Source organism: Oncorhynchus nerka, linkage group LG14 (assembly GCF_034236695.1).
Source record: "Oncorhynchus nerka isolate Pitt River linkage group LG14, Oner_Uvic_2.0, whole genome shotgun sequence".
NCBI classification, from domain to species: domain Eukaryota; kingdom Metazoa; phylum Chordata; class Actinopteri; order Salmoniformes; family Salmonidae; genus Oncorhynchus; species Oncorhynchus nerka.
Window position 1 is genome coordinate 24,382,034 of NC_088409.1, and position 16,973 is coordinate 24,399,006.

General features: G+C 43.3%; 1 protein-coding gene across 1 annotated transcript; it reads left to right on the top strand.

Annotated features, from left to right (window-relative positions):
* The first annotated feature begins 4,628 nt into the window (after positions 1-4,628).
* Positions 4,629-14,483, top strand: LOC115119642 (uncharacterized). Its single transcript, XM_029648500.2, has 6 exons — positions 4,629-4,818; positions 7,001-7,353; positions 7,536-7,611; positions 7,828-7,906; positions 9,268-9,448; positions 9,547-14,483. The coding sequence occupies exons 2-6, from the start codon at positions 7,003-7,005 to the stop codon at positions 10,111-10,113; spliced, it is 1,254 nt and encodes a 417-aa protein (XP_029504360.2). The 5' UTR covers positions 4,629-4,818; positions 7,001-7,002; the 3' UTR covers positions 10,114-14,483.
* The last annotated feature ends 2,490 nt before the right edge of the window (positions 14,484-16,973 follow it).

Sequence of the window (16,973 nt, forward strand, 5' to 3'; positions counted from 1 at the left end):
AGGACCTCACGTTAGCCTATATATACACACCCAATAACTCACCATCATAAAGGACCTCACGTTAGCCTATATATACACACCCAATAACTCACCATCATAAAGGACCTCACGTTAGCCTATATATACACACCCAATAACCCACCATAATAAAGGACCTCACGTTAGCCTATATATACACACCCAATAACCCACCATCATAAAGGACCTCACGTTAGCCTATATATACACACCCAATAACTCACCATCATAAAGGACCTCACGTTAGCCTATATATACACACCCAATAACTCACCATCATAAAGGACCTCACGTTAGCCTATATATACACACCCAATAACCCACCATCATAAAGGACCTCACGTTAGCCTATATATACACACCCAATAACCCACCATCATAAATGACCTCACGTTAGCCTATATATACACACCCAATAACTCACCATCATAAAGGACCTCACGTTAGCCTATATATACACACCCAATAACCCACCATAATAAAGGACCTCACGTTAGCCTATATATACACACCCAATAACCCACCATCATAAAGGACCTCACGTTAGCCTATATATACACACCCAATAACTCACCATCATAAAGGACCTCACGTTAGCCTATATATACACACCCAATAACTCACCATCATAAAGGACCTCACGTTAGCCTATATACACACCCAATAACTCACCATCATAAAGGACCTCACGTTAGCCTATATATACACACTCAATAACTCACCATCATAAAGGACCTCACGTTAGCCTATATATACACACCCAATAACTCACCATCATAAAGGACCTCACGTTAGCCTATATATACACCCAATAACCCACCATCATAAAGGACCTCACGTTAGCCTATATATACACACTCAATAACTCACCATCATAAAGGACCTCACGTTAGCCTATATATACACACCCAATAACTCACCATCATAAAGGACCTTACGTTAGCCTATATATACACACCCAATAACTCACCATCATAAAGGACCTCACGTTAGCCTATATATACACACCCAATAACTCACCATCATAAAGGACCTCACGTTAGCCTATATATACACACCCAATAACTCACCATCATAAAGGACCTCACGTTAGCCTATATATACACACTCAATAACTCACCATCATAAAGGACCTCACGTTAGCCTATATATACACACTCAATAACTCACCATCATAAAGGACCTCACGTTAGCCTATATATACACACCCAATAACTCACCATCATAAAGGACCTCACGTTAGCCTATATATACACACCCAATAACCCACCATCATAAAGGACCTCACGTTAGCCTATATATACACACTCAATAACTCACCATCATAAAGGACCTCACGTTAGCCTATATATACACACCCAATAACTCACCATCATAAAGGACCTCACGTTAGCCTATATATACACACCCAATAACTCACCATCATAAAGGACCTCACGTTAGCCTATATATACACACCCAATAACTCACCATCATAAAGGACCTCACGTTAGCCTATATATACACACCCAATAACTCACCATCATAAAGGACCTCACGTTAGCCTATATATACACACCCAATAACTCACCATCATAAAGGACCTCACGTTAGCCTATATATACACACCCAATAACTCACCATCATAAAGGACCTCACGTTAGCCTATATATACACACCCAATAACTCACCATCATAAAGGACCTCACGTTAGCCTATATATACACACCCAATAACCCACCATCATAAAGGACCTCACGTTAGCCTATATATACACACCCAATAACTCACCATCATAAAGGACCTCACGTTAGCCTATATATACACACCCAATAACCCACCATCATAAAGGACCTCACGTTAGCCTATATATACACACCCAATAACCCACCATCATAAAGGACCTCACGTTAGCCTATATATACACACCCAATAACTCACCATCATAAAGGACCTCACGTTAGCCTATATATACACACCCAATAACCCACCATCATAAAGGACCTCACGTTAGCCTATATATACACACCCAATAACCCACCATCATAAAGGACCTCACGTTAGCCTATATATACACACCCAATAACCCACCATCATAAAGGACCTCACGTTAGCCTATATATACACACCCAATAACTCACCATCATAAAGGACCTCACGTTAGCCTATATATACACACCCAATAACTCACCATCATAAAGGACCTCACGTTAGCCTATTTATACACACCCAATAACTCACCATCATAAAGGACCTCACGTTAGCCTATATATACACACCCAATAACTCACCATCATAAAGGACCTCACGTTAGCCTATATATACACACCCAATAACCCACCATCATAAAGGACCTCACGTTAGCCTATATATACACACCCAATAACTCACCATCATAAAGGACCTCACGTTAGCCTATATATACACACCCAATAACCCACCATCATAAAGGACCTCACGTTAGCCTATATATACACACCCAATAACCCACCATCATAAAGGACCTCACGTTAGCCTATATATACACACCCAATAACTCACCATCATAAAGGACCTCACGTTAGCCTATATATACACACCCAATAACTCACCATCATAAAGAACCTCACGTTAGCCTATATATACACACCCAATAACCCACCATCATAAAGGACCTCACGTTAGCCTATATATACACACCCAATAACCCACCATCATAAAGGACCTCACGTTAGCCTATATATACACACCCAATAACCCACCATAATAAATGCCAAGAGTGTGCAAAGCTGTCATCAAGGCAAAGGTTGTCTACTTTGAAGAATTTCAAATATAAAATATATTTAGATTTGTTTAACACTTTTTTGGTTACTACATGATTCCATATGTGTTATTTCATAGTTGTGATGTCTTCACTATTATTCTACAATGTAGAACATAGTACAAATAAAGAAAAACCCTTGAATGAGTAGGTGTGTCCAAACCTAAGACTGGTACTGTAATGCCCAGAAAAACACCAGCAAATCTGAAAGTGATCCCTGTTTCACATCAAACCAATTAAAGATATTATTAAATAAAAAGTAGCTCATACATTGCTGTACTATTTAAATAGTTAATGTTAAAAACACATTTTTAGAGCGATATGATGACAGTGTAACGATGGCCAGGTTTTCGCCAACAGGGACAGCGAATGGGAAATGGCCAGGTTATGCATGTCACATGTTGAAGAGGAGTGTTGCTGAGTTCATAGTGAGCTGGATGTATGGGGAGAGGAAGTAACCTAACACTACATATACTGTATGCTATACACTGTATACACACCCAGAAAACAGCAAATCTGAAATTAGTTCCTGTTTCACATCAAAGCAATTAACACCTTTATTAAATCAAGAGTATCCTATACATTATTGTTGTGTGTGGGTGTGGGTGTGGGTGTGGGTGTGTGCTATTGTGTGGTCTCTGTGTGTGTTTGTCAAATCAATCAAATCCAAACAAATTGCATTTTACACATGTTCCCGAATATGAGTTAATAAATGCTTGCTTACACGTCTTTCCCAACATTGCAGAGTAAAAAAAAATCTAATAAAAAATCAGGAGGAACAAAATACACAAATACACAAGTGTGTGTGTGCGTGCGAGCGTATGTGTGTTGCATGGTGAAGAGGAGGGTCATTGGGTTAATGTTTAGCTGTATGTATAAGGGGATGGAAAGCTTTAGGTCCCTAAGCACCGTATGCTATATGCCTCTGTGACTGTATTGGCTTTCCAAGCCTAGAAGACCATATCAAATCCTAAAGTGTTTACTATTTGACCATAAAACACACAGTGAGTGAGGAGAATATTTGCATTGTTGGGAAGTTTGTGTTACCTGTCCACACATCTCTGTATTGAAAACACATTTACACATTTCTGACTTATTGAAAACCATTATTGCCTAACATTGACATTATACAGTACAAAACAACACAAACAGCCACAAAAACATACTGGCATGGATTCTACAGGCTGCAGCAGCCCATAATAACTATATCAATGAGATCTTCGTTCTCCTATCTGTTCCTGAGGTAGCCTATTTCACACGTTGATAATGACTTGTGGTTTGTGTGTTTCTCTAGATCAGAACGATGAGAACAGAACTCTTGTTCCAGACCCGGTGTGAGGTGTGACCTTGAATGGTGGCGCGTAATCACGTGCGCACTTCTCATGTCCATGAGAGAACCCTTAGCCCACCAGAGTTATAGGTCTGCCTAAAATAGCATTTAGGACTAGACCATCAGGTACAAATTAGTCAGCATATTGGCCTACGCCTCTATCCTAAATATTTTATACAATATAACTCATTTTTATTCTAGGCATTCATTATAATAACTATACAGGCCTATAAAGACGTGCTCGTGTGCGTGTGTTTACACCGCTCAGCCGTAGTAGACTGAGGCACGAGTAGACTACCCACTCAGCCCTAACCACGAGCCCCACATGCATAGGCGGGGCTTTGAGTGCCCCGCTGACCCACCAATCAGCAGGCAGTAAATAATTCACTGGCTGCATGGATCCACCAATGGAGTTTGTAACTTCAGACGAACAACCAATAGGGCACGAACAAATGTGGGCACGTGTATCCGTGCACATGTTGAAGATCGTAAACCGTGGAGATAGAAAGAACTAGCAAAGAGGCACACCAATGAAGGTCCGGTGATCGCGAGAGGAAGGAGACTGCCGACCTGATGTTCCAACGAGTGTGAGACAAATATCGCCAAGTGGGTTACAGAGATTGACGTTATCAAGGCCGTTTCTGGCAACCGTGGCCGGTTCTACTGCTGTTATTTTGTTGCAATATTTCAGGTGAGAGTTCTCTTTAAAATGTACATTGCTACATTCCTGCGCGGTTTACGGAATTGACTGTGATAGACTATACCAGAGACATGATACAATATTTCCTTAATTACGTTCGTTGTGTTTAGTGTAGGCTACTCCTGATTTGTTACATCGTTGATAGTTGATAATACAGTGTTATAGAGCTGTAGGCTAGCGTTCATTCTAAAAGCATGGAACAATTGCTAGACCTTTGTCAACGTCAGACTTTAACATAATATATTACATTTGTCAGTGTCCGTTATAAGTATAATTATTGTGCTGAGTGTCATTTGTGTCAGTTGTAATGTTTGTGTTTGTCATGATCATGGGCCTCAAACACACACACACACACACACACACACACACACACCACAGTCAAATTCCCCTGCAGCCTACATACCTACACGGGGCCGGGCCAACACACACACACCGAGAGAAAAAAAGCTGAGGAGTGTATAGGTTTTGGCTCATATGATGCAGTGGGTTGATCCATTGGTCCATGTTACGTCTTTGTATTACATAATATTGGCATGCATCCAGACATTCATCTTTACATTCCCACAAAGTCTATCCAAATGATAGGCGTAATTGGGAAAGCACAAGTCCCAGGAAAGAGCCACCATAGTTATAATCAATCTGTTATAATCGATTTTAGGATTGTTACAATTATGTTACCCAAGTGTACTGTGGTCCTTTTCTTGTAAAAATCCCAACTTCTGTGACAGACTATTAAACAGTGAAGTGAATGAATAAGTCTGTCTGTGTGTGTGTCTGTCTGTGTGTGTGTGTGTGGAATCAAAACAAATACAATTTGTAACGTGCCGAATATGATGTGTGTAGACTTTACCGTGAAATGCTTACGAGTCTTTCCCAACAATGCAGAGTTAAAAATATATCATTCAAAATCAAGAGGACTAAAATACACAATTACACAAGTGTGTGTGTGTGTGTGTAGTTATAAAACTCACAACTTCTGTGACAGACTATTAAACAGTGAAGTGAGTTAATAAGACTGTCTGTGTGTGTGTCTGTGTGTGTGTGTGTGTTTGTTTGTGTGTGTACATTGCAGACAGACTATTATCACAGAGGGTTTTCTCTCTAGCAGAATGTGTGTGGCGAGACTTTATCAGTGAGTGTGTGGGGTGTGTTAAATGGTATGTTGTGTGTGTGTACATTTGTGTGCGTGGAGGGTGTATATACGAAAGTGTGTATTTTTGGGTGGTGGGCGTTAGACCCTGTGTGTGTGTGTGTGTGTGTGGAGATACTAGAGTGCTCTTGTTACCCCTCTTAATGTAGTCTGAGGTCACAAACCAACAGGGACTCCCAGATTAGAGAGGGGGAGAGAGGGGGGGGTACTGTCTACAGAGGGGGGGAAAGAGAGGAAGAGGTGGGAGGCAGACAGAAAAACAGAGGAGGGGGGTGGTATAGTGAGTGAATCAGAGTGAGGGGGGATGGAGAGAAAGAGCGAGTAAGAGGAGAGGAGCGAGAGAGAGAGAACCCCGGAGGCCGAGGAGGAGAGAGAGAGACCCAGCCTGCCTTATTGGATTCTACTACTGCTTATTCTACTCACACCCTTCCCCCTCGCGTTTCACTCTCTCTTACCCCATCTCCTCTGCCCTCAATGGGAGCCAGACATGCACTGCCATTGTGTGCCTACTGCATACCCCCAGTCACGCTCCACATCATGTTTAACTAGGCCACTGGTAGACCCACCATTTTGAATTGCTGTTATTATTTTGGGGTTGTAGGATTTAAAAACAATGTCTCCCCTATAGCAATTTCCACAGCAATGTCGCTCCTCCTCTTTCATTCAATTTCAATTTAAGGGATTTATTGGCATGGGAAATATATATTTACATTGCCAAAACAAGTGAAATAGGTAATAAACAAAAGTGAAATGAACAATGAAAAAAAATTAACAGTAAACATTAGTTTACATTACACATTTCAAATGTCATTATGTCATATTAATTGCAAAGGGGAAAATAAATAAACATAAATATGGGTTGGATTTTTCTTTCTCTCCGTTGAATATACAATGTCATTTGGCTGTTGTCATAGAGGACACATTTTGTTACTTGGCAGTTATTCTAAATCTTTTCTCTGTTTACCCCACTCCCCCCTGCTCTCTCGCCTCTCCCCCTTCCCCCCTCTCTCTCCAATCACACAGTGATGCAATCACAGGGCAGCACTTCCTCCCAGCCCTCTGTTGATTCGCTGAGCTCCAGTGACAGCTACCTGTTCAACCACTCTGAGCAGGCGGAGGATGACACTGACGTCTTCCTGTCTGAACGCTCCCCCGCCGTCATCCTCGGCACTGGGGGCATGGTCAGGGGCAACGGGAGTGCCGGGGCAGAGAGTCCCGAGTCCCAGTGGGCGTGTGACGGCTTCACTGACCGCGAGGAGGAGGAGTCACTGGGTTCAGAGGTCACTGGAGGTCACCCCAGGGTCACAGCTGAGAGACAGAGAACAAGAGAGACGGAGAGAGAGAAGACAGAGGGAGACCTGCTCTTTGCCCAGAAGGTGAATGTCAGAGAGAGATGAAGGGATTGGGATGGAAGACAGGGATATATAACTCATCTTCCTACAGATGTTTGAGACTGAACCAACTTCAGAGACCACAGTACTGTACCCCATTAATAATCATCCCTCCTCTCTCTCTCTCTCTCTCTCTCTCTCTCTCTCTCCCCCTCCCTCCCTCCCAGTGTGCTGAGCTGCAGGGATTTGTAAGGCCCCTACTGGAGCTGCTGAATGGACTGAAGGGGGGACGATTTGACCGTGGTAAGCACCATTCTCCTACACTGGTGTGTGATGCTGCAGCCGTATTGATCTAGTCTGCAGCTACTGTGTCTGTAGTTTTCATCTGTAGGCGTATTGGTGTGTGTGTGTCTCGTGTCTGTGTGTGGATGTCTGGTGTGTGTGTGTGTGTGTTGACTGTAGCGTGTCAGACAGTGTTACAGTGAATGCTGACTGGAGGATTGTGTATTTGATTGACAGGTCTGAGTAGTTTCCAGCAGAGTGCAGCCATGGACCGCATCCAGAGGATCGTAGGGGTCTTACGGAGACCCAGCATCGGGTAAGGCCACACACACACACACACATGCACACACACACACACACACACACCTGTTTATGTGCATACTGGACTCAACCCTGCACTACTCAGTTTCAGCATTCTGTCACAACAGCAGAAAAAGAGAGCTTTCATAATAAGTAGTCCAGTTTGAATGTTTAGAGAGAGAAGTGGATTTAGTCTGGATCTGTATTTAGTAGATGAGAACAGGTAAGTTAATGTCCATGCTATTCTTAGAAGGGTTGTTTTCTAAGCCTTATAATCCTCCTCTCTCTATCTCTCCATTCTCTCCCTCTATCTCTCCATTCTCTATCTCTCCATTCTCTCCTCTCTCTCTATCTCTCCATTCTCTTCTCCCTCTTATCTCTCCATTCTCTCCTCTCTATCTCTCCATTCTCTCCTCCCTTTATCTCTCCATTCTCTCCTCCCTTTATCTCTCCATTCTCTCTCCATTCTCTCCATCTCTCCTCTCTCTCTCTCCATTCTCTCCTCCCTCTCTATCTCTCCATTCTCTCCTCCCTCTATCTCTCCTTTCTCTCCTCCCTCTCTCTCAATTCTCTCCTCCCTCTATCTCTCCATTCTCTCATCCCTCTATCTCTTCATTCTCCCTCTATCTCTTCATTCTCTCCTCCCTCTATCTCTCCATTCTATCCTCCCTCTATCTCTCCACTCTCTCCATTCTCTCCTCTCTCTCTATCTCTCCATTCTCTCCTCCCTCTATCTCTCCATTCTCTCCTCCCTCTATCGCTCCATTTTCTCCTCCCTCTATCTCTCCATTCTCTCCTCTCTCCCTCTCTCTCCATTCTCTCCTCCCTCTATCTCTCCATTCTCTCCTCCCTCTATCTCTCCATTCTCTCCTCCCTCCATCTCTCCATTCTCTCCTCCCTCTCTCTCCATTCTCTTCTCTCTATCTCTCCATTCTCTCCTCCCTCTATCTCTCCATTCTCTCCTCCCTCTCTCTCCATTCTCTCCTCCCTCTCTCTCCATCTCTCCATTCTCTCCTCCCTCTATCTCTCCATTCTCTCCTCCCTCTATCGCTCAATTTTCTCCTCCCTCTATCTCTCCATTTTCTCCTCCCTCTATCTCTCCATTCTCTCCTCCCTCTATCTCTCCATTTTATCCTCCCTCTATCTCTCCATTCTCTCCTCCCTCTATCTCTCCAATCTTTCCATCTCTCAATTTTCTCCTCCCTCTATCTCTCCATTTTCTCCTCCCTCTATCTCTCCATTTTCTCCTCCCTCTATCTCTCCATTTTCTCCTCCCTCTATCTGTCCATTCTCTCTATCTCTCCATTCTCTCCTCCCTCTATCTGTCCATTCTCTCCATCTCTCCATTCTCTCCTCCCTCTATCTCCACCTCCATAGGGAAAAGTATATGAACACTCTTCTCCAGGTGGAGACGATGCTGAAGATGTGGTTTCCACAGGTGTCCCCCTTTGCCCCACCTACCGCCCCTACCCTCTTCCCCCCTCACCTCTCCCCCCGGGACAGCCCCAGCAGCACCCCCCCACACAGGCACAGAGACCAGTCGCACATCCCTGTGAAGGTGAGAACAAACACACACACACACACACACACACACACACACACACGATAATATGTTGATAAGTTGTGGCTGACAACATTCTCTCTGTCTCTCTCCAGAAGCGCAGACTGAGTTGGTCAGACACAGACTCTGACACCCCTCCTCCTGTACTCTTTAAGAGGCTCAACGCCGGTGGAGGAGAGGAGAGGAGGAAGGAGGGGGGAGACGTCCCCTCGGCAACTTCAGGGGTACCCCCACACCCCCAGGACCCCACCAGCGACCAAGAGAATGAGAGAAAGGAAGATGAGGACAGCAAAGAGAGAGAGGGAGAATCATCAAGCAACAAAGCGGGGCTCTGTTCTGAGCCCGGTCCCACCTCGGTCCTTGTAGTGCCCATCCTTTCTCCCTGGAAACCAATGGAGGGGAAACAGCTGCTGCCTGTCATGCCACCTCCCACCACCAGGGGCGGTCCAGCCATGCAGGACAGCGTAATCTCTTCCACCACGCCCTTCAACAACCTCCAAAGCCAGCAGCAGCCAATCCGGTGCCAAAGCCAGCCTGTTGCCGGGAAGACTGGGAAAAAGACAGTAAAGACCTGTCAGGGGCGGGTCCAGGCTCATTCAATCACGGCAAAGCCTTTGAAAAGGGGGGAGTGTAAGAGCAGGGTTAACTCCGCCCCTTTATAGACCTGATGCACTGAGCACACTCCTCCGCCCAGCAGGCTAGTGTGACTACGTCAACATGCTAAAGCTGCTGTGATAGGGAGAGTCAGGGGTAGAAATAGGCTGCAGTCCAAACACTTTATGTTTAGCCCCTCAGCCCTCGCACTAGCCACTCTCCCTTGGGGGAATCCCCTTTGAAACCGGATGCAGTTTGATTGCCATCTTAAGTGGAGGTCCAATTCACTAACGTTGCCCCCTCGGCCCTCGATTTAGCTCGAGGGAGCGAGTGAAGAACTTTGATCACTTGCGGGGTTTATATGACCCACAATTCAATGCAAATTGTAGTCATGTATCATACTCCGGTGGCCGCGAATGTCACATTCACTCATCACGGCTGCATTTTCGGCCTGTCAGACAAAATTATGATTCTAGCTTGCTAGCAAGCTATATATATGACATTGATTTTAGCGTTGCCAAATTGGCTTAGTCTCGTAGTGAGGAGCCTATAAAACCTAGCTAGCTTCATAAACATCTTTTTGGAAATTCTGAAATGTATTGCAATAAATGACCAAACTATAAAACTAGCTAGCCAGCTATGGATAACTGTAGCTAGCCAGCTATGGATAACTGTAGCTAGCCAGCTATGGAGAACTGTAGCTAGCCAGCTATGGAGAACTGTAGCTAGCCAGCTATGGATAACTGTTGCTAGCTAGCTACGTTAGCTTGCTAGATACATGAATAGCTGTGGGTTGGTTGTTTTTAAGCTCAACTTCAATATTTCCACTAAGGACGTTGCCTCCGATCATCACACTCTAATTAGAATTTGGACTGCAGCCATGGTTTTAGGTGCTGATGAGTTTCCTTCATGATGGATCTTTTGCAACTCCCTAAACGCAATTAGGACCATTAATGAAAATGATATCTGAGAGACTACAGTTATTACTACATGAGGACAGAATGTGTCCTTGTGAATCATAATCACAGTTCAACAACAATCAGATGTTTTTGCACAAATAGTGGTTGTAGATTGGAAGGTTGGTAAGCACCTCTTAAAGCCCATCGCTTGTTTATAGAATATTGGATCTCTGATTGACCGAATGATATACTCTCTTACTCCACTTAAGAAAAGGTAAATGCCACTATGCAAACTTAATCGAAACACTGTTGGCTTAGGAATATTTGGGTTTCAGGTGGTTGGAGGCAAGGAGGTGACGAGGAGAGGATGGTTAGAAGGACAGGTGGAATAAGATTTGGGGATTAAGGATAGTTATATTCCTGGAATGATATTCCTGGAATCTCCTCAGAGATGATGCTTCCAGTGAATAACAGCAGACAGACAGTTCAATAGACCGAGGCATTACGGATAGAAGTGAGGAATAATCATTAGACTACTGAATGACCTCTAGAACTGAATAACTGCAGACAGACAGTTCAATAGACCGAGGCATTACGGATAGAAGTGAGGAATAATCATTAGACTACTGAATGACCTCTAGAACTGAATAACTGCAGACAGACAGTTCAATAGACCGAGGCATTACGGATAGAAGTGAGGAATAATCATTAGACTACTGAATGACCTCTAGAGCTGAATAACAGCAGACAGACAGTTCAATAGACCGAGGCATTACGGATAGAAGTGAGGAATAATGATTAGACTACTGAATGACCTCTAGAACTGAATAACTGCAGACAGACAGTTCAATAGACCGAGGCATTACGGATAGAAGTGAGGAATAATCATTAGACTACTGAATGACCTCTAGAACTGAATAACTGCAGACAGACAGTTCAATAGACCGAGGCATTACGGATAGAAGTGAGGAATAATCATTAGACTACTGAATGACCTTTAGAGCTGAATAACTGCAGACAGACAGTTCAATAGACCGAGGCATTACGGATAGAAGTGAGGAATAATCATTAGACTACTGAATGACCTCTAGAACTGAATAACTGCAGACAGACAGTTCAATAGACCGAGGCAATACGGATAGAAGTGAGGAATAATCATTAGACTACTGAATGACCTCTAGAACTGAATAACTGCAGACAGACAGTTCAATAGACCGAGGCATTACGGATAGAAGTGAGGAATAATCATTAGACTACTGAATGACCTCTAGAACTGAATAACTGCAGACAGACAGTTCAATAGACTGAGGCATTACGGATAGAAGTGAGGAATTATCATTAGACTACTGAATGACCTCTAGAGCTGAATAACATCTAAGAGGACGTGGCAGGGACCTCTACTGAAGTCTAAAGAGGTTTAGAATCTATTCAATGTCAATCCATCAACATGACACAATCTGTTTGTGAAGACGGATGCAAGGTGTTTTGGGTGAAGATCGATTATGACTGAAACGAATGAACCACAACTGGGTTTTATTCTGTGTGGAGAAATGTGAAGCGGGTTATCCGGTAAACAGTAAATCACATTTCAATGGCCTAGCCGGTAGGGGATAGAATACCAAACAGACCTTAGATCAGCTTCTAGGGACAACTTAATCCTTTAAATGGCTCAGTGGGAGACTCTAAAGACCACCCTGAGAGAAGAGTCCACTCACAGACAGACACAGACAGACAGAAATCCTGTTTATTTATTCACATGTTGACTTGACAATGCTGCATTTATTTATTACCTTTATTTATTAATTGGCAGCTGTGTTTCTCGCTCTTTGAACTTACAATTGGTTGACCGATTGGTTGACTGATGCTCTTGGGAAAGTTGCTGTACAGCGGTTTGTTTGTGGTTTTTACTGTTATGATGGGACAAATTTTGGGGGGATGATTGGACTTTTGTGCCTTTACCAAATAGTATGTGTACAAAAAACAAAGCATTTTATTCTTTCAAAGCATTTTCTACTGCATTTTGATAGTTTGCTTGTCTTTCTTAATAGCACAGTGCACAATCAGTCGAATAGCACAGTACACAACGCCTAATTCCTGCCTTCAATCTCTTATCTGGCTTCCAGGGGTCTGTTGGGCAAAACTAGCTACCTACAGATCCCACAACAGCAAGGCAACCTCTACTCCAACCTGTACAGTGGTCATGTGTACAACACAATAGTATTCTATACATATACATCATAGTCTTCTATGAACTAACGACAGTGGCTAATTTATTTCCGTTTTTAGATTGACAGTTGCCTCTTCTCCGGGGTGTATTTTATAGTTGATTATGTAGGTCTGACTGGAGGATATGATCAGCGCTTGCTATCTCCTGTGTGCTTCTTGGCGCTCGTCAAACTTGAAAAACGTGAGGATCAGAGCTAAAAGGGAGACCGTATGAATATTTATTTTGCACCATCATCGTAAGCTGCTATACATAATAGGACTAAAACATGATTGAAATATTCCTCATAACAAATCATTAATACACATGTATTTACTAATGAAACATATGCCATTCAGCAGACGCTTTTTATCCAAAGCGACTTACTGTCGTTCGTGCATACATTTTTACATATGGGTGGTCCCTGGAATCAAACCCACTGTCCTGACATTGCAAGCACCATGCTCTACCAACTGAGCTCCAGAGGAAATACATGATACAGGGTTTACAAAGAGTTTACTTATACTTAATCAACTGTTTATATGCAGAGCTTCCAGTAAAGCACTGCTAAAACAAGTTCATATGGTTGCATCCATACTCCCTATAGCTTTCTCCAAGGAGAGCCACAACTGAACACACAATCACTGGTAGCCTCCATGTTACCTACCTACTGTCTTTACTTGGGGCTGGGGGATGTTTTTATGCTTGAGGTATAAGTTGCTCTTAACCACAGGTCTATGATCAGATTTTTCCTACCCCCAATCCTAACTTTTACCATTAGGTGTTGAAAACACACCTGACCCCGGGCCTGTGGTTAAGGGCCACTTCTTCCTACTTGTGTTTTTTATACAGCTGTTTTATGACAGAGAAACTGATTGCACAGATTTTTGTGATCTCTTTTCCATGTATGTTTTCTACTGCAGAGACCACCGCTGATTGGTCAGAAATAATATGTCTTGTTTATTTCAACTGCCTTTTTATATCTTAGTAGATGCTGTACTCACCCCCTCTACTCCTCCCTCCCTTCTGCTCCTCTCTATCCTCCTCCCCCTCTCTCTACTCCTCCCTCCAACCCTCTACTCCTCCCTCCCTCCTCCTCTCTATCCTCAGCCCTCCCTCCTCCCCCTCTCTCAACTCCTCCCTCCTTCTCTGCCACATTCTACTACTTTTGCCCTCCTCCCTTTCTCTCATATCTGTTCATCCCTTTCTCTCCCTCTCTTACCTTCTCTCTCACTATTTCTCTGTTTCTCACTCTTACTCTGCTGTCACTCTGTGTTACTCTTCGGAGTACTTTTTACATTGATGATACAAAAATAAAATCTTTTAATAAATGAAACTTTTGAAGATGAATTTTTTGTGTTCTCTGTTATGTGTGTATGCATGGGTGTTGGTATGTTGGGTTAGAGTGTGTTGGGTTAGTGTGTTGGAATGCTGGGTTAGAGTGTGTTGGTATGTTGGGTTAGACTGTGTTGTATGTTGGGTTAGAGTGTTGGAGTGAGTTGGTATGTTGGGTTAGAGTGTGTTGGTTTAGAGTATGTTGGTATATTGGGTTAGAGTGTGCTGGGTTAGAGTGTGTTGGTATGCTGGGTTAGAGTGTGTTGGTATGTTGGGTTAGTGTGTGTTGGTATGTTGGATTAGAGTGTGTTGGTATGCTGGGTTAGAGTGTGTTGGTATGTTGGGTTAGAGTGTGTTGGTATGTTGGGTTAGAGTGTGTTGGGTTGGAGTGTGTTGGTATGTTGGGGTAGAATGTGTTGGTGTGTTGGGTTAGTGTGTGTTGTATGTTGGGTTGTAGTGTGTTGGTATGTTGGGGTAGAGTGTGTTGGTATGTTTGGTTAGTGTGTGTTGGTATGTTGGGATAGAGTGTGTAAGTATGTTGGGTTAGAGTGTGTTGTATGTTGGGTTAGTGTGTGTTGTATGTTGGGTTAGTGTGTGTTATGTTGGGTTAGAGTGTGTTGGTATGTTGGGTTAGTGTGTGTTGTATGTTGGGTTAGTGTGTGTTGTATGTTGGGTTAGTGTGTGTTATGTTGGGTTAGAGTGTGTTGGTATGTTGGTTTAGAGTGTGTTGGGTTAGTGGGTTGTATGTTGGGTTAGAGTGTGTTGGTATGTTGGGTTAGAGTGTTGGTATGTTGGGTTAGAGTGTGTTGGTATGTTGGGATAGAGTGTGTTGGTATGTTGGGTTAGTGTGTGTTGGTATGTTGGGTTAGAGTGTGTTGGTATGTTGGGTTAGAGTGTGTTGGTATGTTGGGTTAGAGTGTGTTGGTATGTTGGATTAGAGTGTGTTGGTATGTTGGGTTAGAGTGTGTTGGTATGTTGGGTTAGAGTGTGTTGGTATGTTGGGTTAGAGTGTGTTGGTATGTTGGGTTAGAGTGTGTTGGTATGTTGGGTTAGTGTGTGTTGGTATGTTGGGTTAGAGTGTGTTGGTATGTTGGGTTAGAGTGTGTTGGTATGTTGGGTTAGAGTGTGTTGGTATGTTGGGTTAGTGTGTGTTGGTATGTTGGGTTAGAGTGTGTTGGTATGTTGGATTAGAGTGTGTTGTTATGTTGGGTTAGAGTGTGTTGGTATGTTGGGTTAGAGTGTGTTGGTATGTTGGGTTAGAGTGTGTTGGTATGTTGGGTTAGAGTGTGTTGGTATGTTGGGTTAGAGTGTGTTGGTATGTTGGGTTAGAGTGTGTTGGTATGTTGGGTTAGAGTGTGTTGGTATGTTGGGTTAGAGTGTGTTGGTATGTTGGGTTAGAGTGTGATGGTATGTTGGGTTAGAGTGTGATGGTATGTTGGGTTAGAGTGTGTTGGTATGTTGGGTTAGAGTGTGTTGGTATGTTGGGATAGAGTGTGTTGGTGTGTTGGGTTAGAGTGTGTTGGTATGTTGGGTTAGAGTGTGTTGGTATGTTGGGTTAGAGTGTGTTGGTGTGTTGGGTTAGAGTGTGTTGGTGTGTTGGGTTATAGTGTGTTGGTATGTTGGGTTAGAGTGTGTTGGTATGTTGGGTTAGAGTGTGTTGGTGTGTTGGGTTATAGTGTGTTGGTATGTTGGGTTAGAGTGTGTTGGCATGTTGGGTTAGAGTGTGTTGGTATGTTGGGTTAGAGTGTGTTGGTATGTTGGGTTAGAGTGTGTTGGTATGTTGGGTTAGAGTGTGTTGGTGTGTTGGGTTATAGTGTGTTGGTATGTTGGGTTAGAGTGTGTTGGTATGTTGGGTTAGAGTGTGTTGGTATGTTGGGTTATAGTGTGTTGGTATGTTGGGTTAGAGTGTGTTGGTATGTTGGGTTAGAGTGTGTTGGTATGTTGGGATAGAGTGTGTTGGTATGTTGGGTTAGAGTGTGTTGGTATGTTGGGGTAGAGTGTGTTGGTATGTTGGGGTAGAGTGTGTTGGTATGTTGGATTAGAGTGTGTTGGTATGTTGGATTAGAGTGTGTTGGTATGTTGGGTTAGAGTGTGTTGGTATGTTGGATAGTCCTAAAGAGTAGTTTACAGCACTGAGGGAGCAGAAGTGACTCGATGGGGTGTGGATTTAGAGTTTGCACATTTCGGAAAGGGGAAGGGAGGAAATAGAGAGAAAGGGGGGTAACAGGGAGTGAGAAATGGGTATGTTATTAGACTGAGCCTCGGTAATCTTAAGGGGGGGTTATCCTCCTCCCAGCTGCTGCCTGGCCTGTTTCCTCTACTACATAATCTATGTACTTGTTTACTACATGACATTAACATGAAATCTACTATGTTCATTGTACAGTTACATAACACTACACTGATGGATCTGCTGGATGCATACATATTTCTACCTAATCTGATTGAGGTGTGTGTGTGTGGGGGGGTCGAAAGAGGCAAGTCAAAAGTG